This window comes from Trichosurus vulpecula, chromosome 7, assembly GCF_011100635.1.
Source record: "Trichosurus vulpecula isolate mTriVul1 chromosome 7, mTriVul1.pri, whole genome shotgun sequence".
Classification (NCBI taxonomy): Eukaryota; Metazoa; Chordata; class Mammalia; order Diprotodontia; family Phalangeridae; genus Trichosurus; species Trichosurus vulpecula.
This window is the reverse complement of record NC_050579.1, coordinates 268,369,046-268,381,069: the sequence shown is the minus strand read 5'-3', so window position 1 is coordinate 268,381,069 and position 12,024 is coordinate 268,369,046. Positions and strand designations below refer to the sequence as shown.

Genomic DNA, 12,024 nt, shown 5'->3' with positions numbered 1-12,024 from the left:
TCAAAATACAGGGTAGCATGATCTTCATCTTTACCACATCCAGTGATTTGTTTAAATCACACTACGACCTATCAACTGAGTAAAGTACAGAAATGTATATACAGACATATATATGTATATGTACATACATATGTACATGGATTTATATATATATATGTATACATATGTATACATGTATATATAATACAAAGAGTCTACCTTTAGGGTGTTCAGAGAATAATTAGAGAGAAGGGAAATGAATATAATGAGGAGATTCTATAAGGAAGCAGATCAAAGTAGCCCTTGCAGAGAGTGAAGAAGTCTGAGGGAAAGTGAGGCTGCCTGCTAGATAAGGCAGTGCTGGACAAATGATGCAGAGAGAATGAACAGTCATAGGGATCAATAGGGATGTCCTTCTTTCGTGTTGCCAAGAAATTTTGAAAACTATAGGATGGGAGGGAAATGAGTTTCAGTCACATCTCATCAAACTTCTTAGACAAGTGGGTGGAGCAGTTGTCTGCTCTAAATGTGCAGTTCAGGGTTTGAGGAGAGCAAAAGTCAAGTGAACAAGTCAACACACATTTTTAAAGCAACTACTATGTGCCAGGCTCTGTACTAAGCCCTGGTGATACAAGGAAAGGAAAAGAATCGTTCCTGCCTTCAGCGTCTGATTAGAGGAGACAATGTGAAAACAGCTTGGGGCAAACATGAAATATACAGGCGAAATTGGGAAAAAATGAGTAGAGGGAAAGCACTAGCATTAAACGGGGGTAACAAGAAGCTTCTGTGTGGAAGGTAGGCCTTTAACTGGGACCTGAATGAAGCAGCCAGCTGGTGCAGTGGATAGAGTGCTGGGCATGGAATCTGGAAAACTCATCTTCCTGAGTTCAAATACGGTCTTAGAGGCTTACTAGCTGTGTGACCCTGAGTAAGTGACTTAACCTTGTTTCCCTCAGTTTCCTCATGTGTAAAATGAGCTGGAGGAAGAAATGGCAAAAACACTTTGCCAAGAAAACTCCAAGTGAGGTCATGAAGAGTTGAACAGGACTGAAACGACTGAATAACAACTACAACAAATGAAGCCAGGAAAGACAAGAGATAGAAATGAGGAAGGAGAGAATTATAGAAATGGGGAGAATGAGTGAAAATGCATAGAGCATACATAGAGCATCAGAGATTAGTGTCACTGAACTGAAAAGTATAGAGAGGAACGTAAAGTGTCATAAGAGAAGAAAGGCAGCCAGGTAGGCAGGTTGGGAAGAGCTTTGAATGAGAGGATTCAATATTTGATCCCAGAGGTAACAAGAAGCCACTAAAGTTATTGTTTGGGAATGGAGAAGTGACACAGTCAGACTTGTGCTTTAGGAAGATGAATGTAACAGCTGAATGCAGGATGGAATGGAATGAAAGGAGACTTGAGACACAGTGACCAACCAGAAGGCTCTTTCAAGAACCCGGAATGGGCCTGGATCAGTGTAGTAGCAGCATCAGAAGGAAGAAGGGGGTGTGGATGAGAGATGTCACAGAAATAACATCAACAGGACTTGGTAACTGATTGCATATGGCGGGGGAAAAGAGAGAGAAGAGTTGAGGATTACATTTTGGACTAGGTGACTAGGAGGATGGTGGTATCCTCCACAGTAATAGGTAAGCTAAAAACATGGGAAGGTTTAGGGAGAAATAAATTCAGTTTTGGACATGCTAAATTTAAGATGTCTTCAGAATATCTAGTTCAAGATGTCAAATAGGAGATGTGAGAATGGAGGTCAGGGTAGACCTTAGGGTTAGAGAGTTAGGTCTGAGAACCATCTGCATAGAGGTGATACTTTAACCCGGTGGAGCTGATGAGATCAAGTGAGATAATATTGAGTGTGAAGAGAAGAGAGGCCAGGACATACCCTTGGTGACCATCAGTGATTAGTGGGGGTGACCTGAGGAGATTGAGGAGGAGATGTCAGACAGGTAAGAGGAGAACCAGGAAACTGCAGTGTCATGAAATCCTAGAGAGAAGAGAATATCAAGGAGAAGATGCTGATTGAGTTTCAATGGCTACAGAGAGGTTGGAAAATAAGAGGATTGATTAAAGTCAATTAGATTTGACAATTAAAAATGGTTGCTTTAATGTTAATGCATATGTAGAGCCTTTATCAGGTTGTATGCCATCTTGGGGAGGGGATGAGTAGGGAGGTGAGAGAGGGCAATAAAATTTGGAACTCAAAAGCTTGTGGAACTGAATGTTGTAAACTAAAAACTAATTAAAATAATTAAAAAGAAAATATGATATTATTATTGAAAAAAATAAAGATGGTTGATTATTTTGGAAACAGCAGTTTCAGTTGAATGATGAAGCTTGAAGTCAGATTACAGAGTTAAGATGAGAGTTAGACAAAAGGAAGTGGAAGACCCTATGGTAGGCAGCCTTCACAAGGTTTCTAGCCACCTTAGGGAGGGAAGATACAGAACGATAGCTAGCAGGAATGGCTGGATTAAGTGAGAGGATTTTTTAAAAGACTAGGGAGACGAGTCTATTTGTATGTGGTAGAGGAGTAGCAAATGGACAAGAATTGCCTTGGCAAGAAGAAGGGTCATCTCTTTATGTGAGGCAGGGGTAAAAGAAGAGATAGTGACAGAAAGTATCAGGGTGAGATGATATGTGGAGGGAAGAATAGGGAGCTCTTGATGAATGACTTCAATTTTTGCTGTGAAATATGAGACAAGGATGAGAGGGAAGGGGAGAGGAGATTGGAGGAGGGATGAAATAGTTTGGAAAAGCCACTATGGACTGTGTGAGGGAATATTTAATCTCCTGCTATGAGGACAGGAATTGAGCAGGAAAGACTGACCCACAACTTGTTCATATCAAGGTTTTAGGCAACTAAAATAAAAAATCGGAGGTCTTTGTCACATAACTCCTATGAATCCAGGTCTCTTCCACTATTCACTTGAATTGATCAAAATAAATTTGTGTCTAAATCTTGTCCACAGATTGTATCCACTTACACTTAAAATAATAACCATAATCTCATTAAAAAGGAGTCACACAGAAGAGACAGACATAGTTACCTTCACATGTGATAAGGGCTTCCTCTCCCTGCTGGCAAGAATTCTGGTCCCAAGATTGAGAAGGACAATGCCAGAGGAAGGATTCTTGACCTTGGCAGTTGATTTTGTCTATCCACCTGGCCTGCAAACTTTGTTGGGAGCTAGAAAATGTTTCAATACGCCCCTTAGAACCACAACTCAGGTGTCTGCAAATCACTGATACAGTGTTGTCGTCCATGGAGTTGGAGCAAACATTACCCCATGTTCCATTGTAGAAAACTTCTAGCCACCCAGAGCACTTATGGTCCTCACTCACCAGCCTGAGATCCAGGGATTCTGTAAATGGAGAGGAAGGTGTGACACAATCAGAGGGGACATTTGTTCCCACATTCTCTAGGTCTTTTCCCCCTGGAAATTGTATTAGGTTCTCCGGCTCTGCTGGGGAGTCTCTACTGGATAGACAGAGACTCCAGATCTTCTTTTTACAGAATTACTTCCTCTTTATTTCTGAGCATCTCTCTCTGTCTTGTCACTCCCAATGAAAAAGACAGAAATGTCTTAATTATGAATTCACTACTCAGTTTCACAGTTTGAATATTAGTGTGTATCTGTGAACCACCGAAGTAAAGCAAATCAGTAGACACATATTGTATGCGTAATCTGTGAATAGCACTCTACTGGGAAATGAAGGTATAAGGAACACACACACACACACACACACACACACATATGCACTCATGCACACACAACACACATGCATATACATATATGTGTATGTATGTATTTGTGTATGTATATGCATATAGACACATACATAAACACACATATATCTTCATAAAGGAGGAGACCCACATATACTATTATAATTGATGAATAAAATCACCCTTCAGATGCGAGGCCTTGCCCTGGAACTGAACTCTAGGGAAGGCTCTGGTTGAGGGAGGAAATGCTCCTCCTTGTTGGAATCAGCCCTTTCTCCCCCTGGTCTCTAAGCCCCACTCCTCAGGACTCCCATAAGTCCCTCCCTGTTACTGGGATGTGTGTAGACCAGACCTGAGCAGAGGACTCCCACATCCTCTTTGTGCCTGCAGTCATGCTGACCCCAGTGGAGGGAAGGGCACTCCCCTAGGTGGGATTCATTGCCAGAGCAGCTGAGCTCATCCAGCCAGATGGGGCCTGATCCTTCTCCAAAGTGAGCAGAGACCATGGCTTCGAGGGCTACTCCACAGCCCAGCTGCCTGCATACCACGTGGGCATCACTCAGGTCCCAAGAATCGTCACAGACGGTCCCCCAGGTACCATTGTAATAGACTTCAACCCTTCCAGAGCACGGACCTCTTCCATTCAACAGACGAACCTGTCCATTTTCTACAGGGAGAAATTCAGATTATTTGCCCGTTTTCCCAAGGAAAGAGAACAGTTTCCTCAGATTTTCCAATATTCTTTCGTACCTGAAAATAGGACAGGTGCCTTTTCCTTTTCAGATGGTGAATTATTGAATGTGAGGGACTGAGTCTGGTTGCCTGCCAAAAACACACACAGCTCGAATAAGGTAAATGTGTACGTTGAAGAAAGGCAATGGATGAGAGGAGGAGTTAGCAAACTGGAGAGGAAACAGGTTGTGAGGGAGGGACAAAGGGAATTCCCAGTCTAAGAAGGCAGATTTGGGCTCTACCCACTCAAACAAAATTGTTCTCCTTGACAGTTCTATTGTTCCACTACCACAGCTCCACCCTCCATATACAAGGAGCCCTAAAAAGTCTGTGACCTTCTATATGGAAGAGCTTCTGAGAGAAAGGTGACAGCATTTATAGCTGATCACCCTTCCTCAGGCTTTGCTTAGTCTCTGCTAGGTCTAGCACCTATAAACCGTATATGGTTGCTTCCACATATCATATTTCTACCACCAACCCATGTCTAAACTCTAGAACAGGAGTTATTTTTCCCCTTGAAGTACATGAATGTGTTTTAAAATATATTGATAAATTTTGCTTACGGAGGTGGGAATTGAGGGAGTAAGAGAAGGCAAAAATTTGAAACTAAAAAAAATTAAATGGTATCAATTATCTTTACATGTAATCAGGAAAAAATAAAATATTTTAATATAAGTAAATGAAATATATAGATAACTATATTTCAATATAATTTGTCTCTTATTTATATAAAGAGAGCCCCACCCTGTAGCAAAGGCCTATGTGTAGAGAGGCCTGTATTTTCTGTGGCCTCATGGGTACAAAGGGCTGTGCCTCTCACATGAGGTTTTCATTGTGTGGCCCAAAGGGAGGAAGAATAGACACATGTGGCCCTCTTCTCCCCTCTTGTTGTACCTTAGTCATTTCAGTTGTGCCTGACTCTTCATGACCAAATTTAGGGTTTTCATGGCAAAGGTACTAGAGTGATTTGCCATTTCCTTCTCCAGATCATTTTACAGATGAGGAAACTGAGACAAACAGCGTTAAGTGATTTTCCCAGGGAAATGCAGCTAGTAATTGTCTGAGGTCAAATTTGAACCCAGGTCTTCCTTATTCCTGGCCCTACACTGTATCCACTGCACCACCTAGCTGCCTTTCTACCTAACTTCTTCACCTCCCTTTCAACAAAGGAGACTTTAATTCCTACCAGGAGGGGAAGCACGAAGTTGGGCCCAGACACCACTCAACTCCCCTCAGAGAGAAGGAATACCAGGGTAGAATTACTTTTGTCTGCTCCCTTTAATATTGTTAATCTATGGGTCATGATGTGCTTCAATCTAACTTCTGATTTTCTGGAGGGGGAGATCAATTCAAAACATTATTCTCAGAAGTTGTCCCAAAGCTACACCAAAGGAGTCCATTGCCCCAAAGTCAAGAATCCTCGCACTAGAGGAACAAGTATCTCTCTTAAACTAGCTCAATAGGAATTCCTTCTTCTCCTAGCTCAACAGAGAAAAGGTTGAGGTTTTCAAATAGCAGGTACCTATTAACTGCTAGCAGATTTTCCTGAGTTACTAAGGAAAAAGACATAAAACATAAAAGCAGAAACTCTCCACTTTTACACATCACTAGAAATGACTTCCCAAGATGATGGTAGTGTAGCACAACTGAAAGGAGCTTCCTCTGACTCTAATCTCTTCCTAAATTTCCCACCGCCTCTCTGGGACTTTCCTACTGAGGGGATTAGAATAGCAAGTGGTAGTGGAATTGAGGCAACCACACTGACTCCATCTTGTGATTCAAGTCTGGGGCTAGCTCAGTTCTCTTTCTCTTCACTCATGGGCCTAGTCTCATTTCTACCTTGTGAGAAAGCTATGCAATAGCAGGAATTGGGAGAAAACATTATTGCATCTTTTGAATCCAGTTCTGCATGGCTGGGAACTGGACCACCTCTGCCTGGGGCTTAACTATCGACCTAAGTGATGCTGACTAGAAACCTAGTCAGATCCGAAGATTTATACAAGGAATTTTCTCACAAGAAACCAATATGTTTTATTTGATAATTGGCCTGGTAGTATTCAATCAGTTATTGTTTCCATGCTCTTTTGATCAAATTGGGGGGAGTGAGATACCTCTTTTCTGATTTCAGGGAATTGCACCTATTTGTTCTCCCCTTCCCAACTTGGAAACCCCTAATCTTTCCTCCAATTAGAAATCCATTTAGATACCCTAATTTTATATCCTTATTATTTTAATTAACTGTTATTAATGCATAAAAATTTTTCTCCCCTGTATTCTTTGTGCCAAAACTGAGAAAAGCAACTGGTCCAGATTTGTTAAGCAATTGGCATGTATTGCTTAATGAATTGATAAGCTTCGGGAGCATGAACCTTTGGTTGTTCAGTCATTTCATATTTCATACACCGCATGATCTCTTCCCTCAAGTTCTCTTCCCAGTCTCTGGCTGATTGGCACTGATCCAATACATAGGTTCTTTTTCCTTGCAGAATCCTTATCCTCTGACCCCTGACTTGACTTTAACTCAGTGTCATGACGTATTTGTACAACTGATGAGAAGGTTTTACCCTAATTCAACTCCTACTACCTCTAAGAAACACACAGAGAAGATAAGAATGTGCAACATTTAGCTCAAGGGTCTATTTACATATGAATAACTTCAGTGGTGCCAATTGATTTCATGAGTTAAAGTTAAAGACAGCTGGGGAGAAGAGAGATCCTGGTCTTCTGGATCAGCATCTCTCTCCTCTGTCCACAATGTCTCTTTTCTCCAACTTTCACAAACTTATCCTCATGAAATCCATTTCCACCAATGAGGAGATCTCTGACAAATGGCCCTTTGATACAAGGGTTGCAATTGTCAAATGACGAAGTCCCAGAATTTTATTCTAAGAAAGCTATAATATGGTCCACCCCATATTGACTAGTATCCCTGTGTTTACGATATTCTCTGTTCTATTCTGTCCTTGCACAATTTTGTTGTGGGGAAACACCCTTCATGTAAATTTAGACAATTCTTAGTCCTCCCTAATTTTGGACATTCCTGGTCCTTCCAGCCAACATCAATGTTCATTATTAGTACTACACATTATCATAGTCTATATTTTCCTCTAAAGTAGTTGAGGGATCCAACTCCCAAAGAAAAGTCAGGCATGAACAATGGCATATAGAAAATAAATATGTGCAAATGACATACATGGTTCCCAACAACATGGGTAGGACTCTTCATATTTGCCATCAAAATAAAAAAGATGCCATGGCTCTCCTCTGGACGCTGAAAGGGGCTACCTGACTCTTGATGGGTGTAGACGCTACTATCCTGTTCCTTCCTGTACTTATCAATGCTTTCACTGGCCCATCACCTACAGATATGCTTTGAGTCCAAATTAGAGATTTCCTTTCACTAACCTGAGCAGACCATAGAGGCAACTTTGCCTTTGGAACAAGAAGAAGTCCCTAGAATAATCACAGGACAATCCCATAAATGAAGCTCAGTCCCTGAGCAATAAAATGTATCCCCTATGATCTGGACACTTCCTTTGCCAAAATGTACGTCTTCTGGAGGCTTCATGGCAACACCACAGTTGAGCTGATGGCAGAGAACGTTGGCATCGGCCAGGTCCCAGTGGGACTCACAGAGACTTCTCCAGGTCCCCAAAACTTGGATCTCCACTCTTCCTTCACATTGGGAGCTTCCATTCATCAGACGAAAGTCTGTGTACCCTGGGGAGAAGAAGACAGGGCTTTAGAAAAATGACTGGGATTTTCTAATCTCAGTATCAAATCTAATGTGGGAGCAGGATAAAATCATTGAGTAAGTTTTACTTGAACAAATGACTCCAACATCCATGCTGTGACTGCATTTTCCCTGTGGAAGTGGTACTGTGGGGCACAATGACAGAAGAGGTTCACTTCCATTACATTGGAATTCTTTGTCCCAGATGGGTCCATTTCCTCTTCCAAAGTGAGCTCCTTTCATGATGGACACTGCAGTCCCACACTGTAACTCAGCACAGATGACTTTGGCAGTAGAAAGAGTAAAATTCCAATCACAGACTGTGCTCATTTTTCTTTCAGAATTTACTTCTACCCTCCCATTACAGGGCCCATCCCCTGCAACCAGCTTGACAAATCCTGGAAAGACAAGAAAGAACTCCAGTGATTGGCCCTAAATGCCAAGATTTCCCTGGTGAGGAAAAAGACACAATTAATTATGTGCAACTCTGTCTGAAATATTCCCAAAGAACAAGAAGCATAGGAACTTTCCTTAACTGAGCATATGACGATTAGTATCTTGACAGCATGTGGCCCATGACTGAACATGAAATGAAACTGAAGGTGCTTAATGCCTGGTACTCTTTGTGAGAGTATGTCTGACCTATGTAGGCAAATGCAATCCTGCTACTCTTTTAGGCAAGGAAGAGGCATATGGAAACAGCAGAGACCCAAGGAGGAGAATTAGACTCATGATATCTCATCGTTAGAGAAGTAACCATCTCCTCTACCCCAAGAACCTGGTTGCTCTAAATAGGTTTTCTTTTCTTTTTCATTTTCTGGAGCTCTGTTCATCATTTTTCTTCCTTTTTTCAGATAGGGGAAGCTTAGAGTAGTCCATATTTCAGTTGCCTGAAGGGCTTTGTAAAAGATTTATGAGATTCCAAGGTCCTTTCTGTAATTCTGCACCACATATCTCAAATAGAGTTTCCATATTTTTCCATGGTTAATTTCCTACTGCTTCTGAAATGTTTGAGAGCTAGGACTCAGGTGCTAAGAAATAAGGACATTTTAACATACATACTACTTTAACTCTATGATAATCCATGAGGGAATACCATCACAGTAAGAAATCAGGGAGGAAGAAGAAAAAAAAAGAGGAAAGAGAGATAAAGAGAGACAGAGACAGAGAGTGAGAAAGAGAGAGAGAAAGAGACAGGAAAACGGGTGACATTTCTGCTGACTTGGAAAGGAAGGAATCACTGCTACCAATGGATCTTTTTTTACAATTTGATAGTCTGAATCAGGACAAACCATTTTCCTCAATCTGGGAGTCTGAAATGAGCCCACAATATGTTGACAGTTGATGAGAGCATCTGTCACATTTGCTGCAGAGATTTTTGTAGATACGAAGAAGAGAAGCTTTGTGGATTTGGCAATGGACTATGGTAAGGACAGAGTAGATGTTGTTTGCCAGCAAACCATCTTTAGAGGACATCAGAAAAGCTTCTGTTTTTGAAATATGCAGAAAATAATGCACTTAGAGCAGGATCCCCAAGAGCAATCTCTCTGGACTACACTACGAGAATGTAATTCATGCAGCTTAGTTGTAGTAGGCCCCTTCACCCAGAGGAATAGAAGCAACACAGAGATAGAAATAACAAGAGGAAATGATTATTATCAGTGCCTGAAGCACCAGCTCCAAAGGATCTCTCCCAACTTCTGCAGTTAGCCTTATCTGTGCTACTCACAATTGGTATACTCTCATTTGCTAGGTTTATTTGCTTTAGAATGGAGACTCTATCTCCCTCTGTGTACCTTTATGCCTTAGGATAAAACTATACAGATGAGGAGGTAGAATCCAGAGGACAGAATGACAGGAATGGGCACACAGAGTTCCCTCAAAAAACTCCTCCAAGCAGATATAAAAAATATGCCAGACCAAATATCGATATAGAAAATCTAAGAAAAAGTGAGAATGAGACATTTTCTCCAGCTCATGTCAGGACAGTGAAACAGACAGAGAAATCTCCAGATACTAGTCTGGCCAGGAATTTGAAGAGCATGTAGAGCTCCAGAAAAGGGAGAGGTGATCTGCCCCAAAAACTCTACACAAGCAGATCAGAAAAGTTCCTAAATCCCCTACATATTCTCTCCCCAGTACAAGCCTGGAGAGAGCTCTGGAGGACAGAAGAGATATTGTAGTTCTGGGCGTCACAGCAAATTATACTTATTAGTCTGTGTGACTTTGCTGCAGTCAGATAATCTCACTGGACTTCTATTTCCTCCTTTATAAAGTAAAGACAGATAATGACCATCAATTTTACTTTTAGTTCTAAATTCTATAACCCCAGGATCAAATTATGGCCTCCCCTATTACCAGACGACAGACCTGTGGGAGCTCCATTTAGATGCACACTCTAGCCCCATGTTCTCCAGCTCAATATCTGATTTCAGAGCTCCCAGCCCCATCTTATGTCCGTCCCACTCACCTGAGCACATGACACCGACATCAGATCCATGAATACAGGAATTTTGCACTATCCTTCTATGGCAATCCCACAGAGAAGCCTCTGTCCCTCTACACTGTACCAGCCAGATGATCCCTTCTCCTGGGCCAAATGGAGCCCCTCGCACAGCGGTCACAGCAGAGCCACAGCCCAGATGCTGGCACACCACATGACCAGTTGCTTTTAGGCCCTGTGAGGGATCACATACAGTCCCCCAGGAGCCATCATGCCAGATCTCCACTCGTCCAGAGCACGGGGTCTCTCCTCCTCTGAGTCGGAGTTTGTCTTTCTCTGGAAAGGAAGCAGAATCCCCTGTTATACTCGAGCTTGGAAGTGGTGAACCTCTGAGAGCCCCAGATAGAGAGAGTGATGAACTGAGATACCTGTGTAGTGACCTGAGGTTGGGCAGTCAATTTCCTTCTTGTATATTTCACGTTTGCACAAAGCTGTTTCTATGTTGTCTCCCCCATTAGACTTTGAGCTCTTTGAAGGTGAGGACTGCTTTCTTGTCTTTCTTGTTATCGCCAGGGCTTAGTACAGTGCCTAGCCCATGGTAGGTGCTTTAAAAAGGATCATTAACTTTGTACAAACAAGCTCTATACAAGATGAATTGGTCACCTTTGAAGAGGCAGTGCAAAGATGGTGGAGGAAAGGCAAGGACTTACACAACTTCTCCCAAATTGCCCTCCAAACAACTTTAAAATAATTCCTCAAAAGATACTCTGGAGCAGCAAAGCCAACAAAAGCCCTGAGTGAAACAATATTCCAGCCCAAGACAACTTAAAAGGTTAGCAGGAAACTTCTGTCTCAAAAGGCAAAGACGGGAATGCAGTCCAGTGCCTGCCACACCTGCAAGTGAGGCCTCAGGCCCTGGCACAAGGCAGCAAGTAGCAGGCCACACCCAACACTAGCCAGCAGCAGTCCTTGGGGGCAACTGAATTTGTGACAGTGTCTTCTGGAGCTCTCAGCCCACAGATGATAAGAGGGTTGGACAAATGGTGAGAAGGAGATTATAAGAGACTCTTTGCTGGCACTGGTTGCAGAATCCTGTTGAATTGCTCATACTCAGTTCCAGGTCACAGTCCTAGGGCAAGGTGAAGCAACACAATAGAGTTCCCAGGCACGTGGGACCAGGACCTAGTCAGAGTACCAGGGCAGAAAAGAATAATTGTGGTCACTCTTAGACCAGAATACAGGCCAGGAGAGCACTGATATTTCAGACAGTGTCCCTTCCACCATGATAGCAGAGACTGACTTTAACACAGAGTTAAACATCAAGAAATAAGCATGAAAATGAGTGAGCACCTATAAAACAGAAGCATATAGTGTAGTGGATTGAAAACCAGCAT

The 12,024-nt window shown here is 42.2% G+C and overlaps 1 protein-coding gene across 1 annotated transcript in view; it reads right to left on the bottom strand.

Annotated features, from left to right (window-relative positions):
- Window positions 1-12,024, bottom strand: part of LOC118857996 (antigen WC1.1-like) — a 66,074-nt gene that overhangs the window by 7,500 nt on the left and 46,550 nt on the right. Inside the window, exons 11-16 of the mRNA XM_036768437.1 lie at window positions 10,658-10,966; window positions 8,277-8,585; window positions 7,860-8,174; window positions 4,473-4,544; window positions 4,075-4,389; window positions 3,043-3,357 (exon numbers count right to left, since the gene is read on the bottom strand). Of these exons, the coding sequence (XP_036624332.1) occupies window positions 3,043-3,357; window positions 4,075-4,389; window positions 4,473-4,544; window positions 7,860-8,174; window positions 8,277-8,585; window positions 10,658-10,966 (1,635 nt within the window). The remainder of the gene's footprint in view (window positions 1-3,042; window positions 3,358-4,074; window positions 4,390-4,472; window positions 4,545-7,859; window positions 8,175-8,276; window positions 8,586-10,657; window positions 10,967-12,024) is intronic.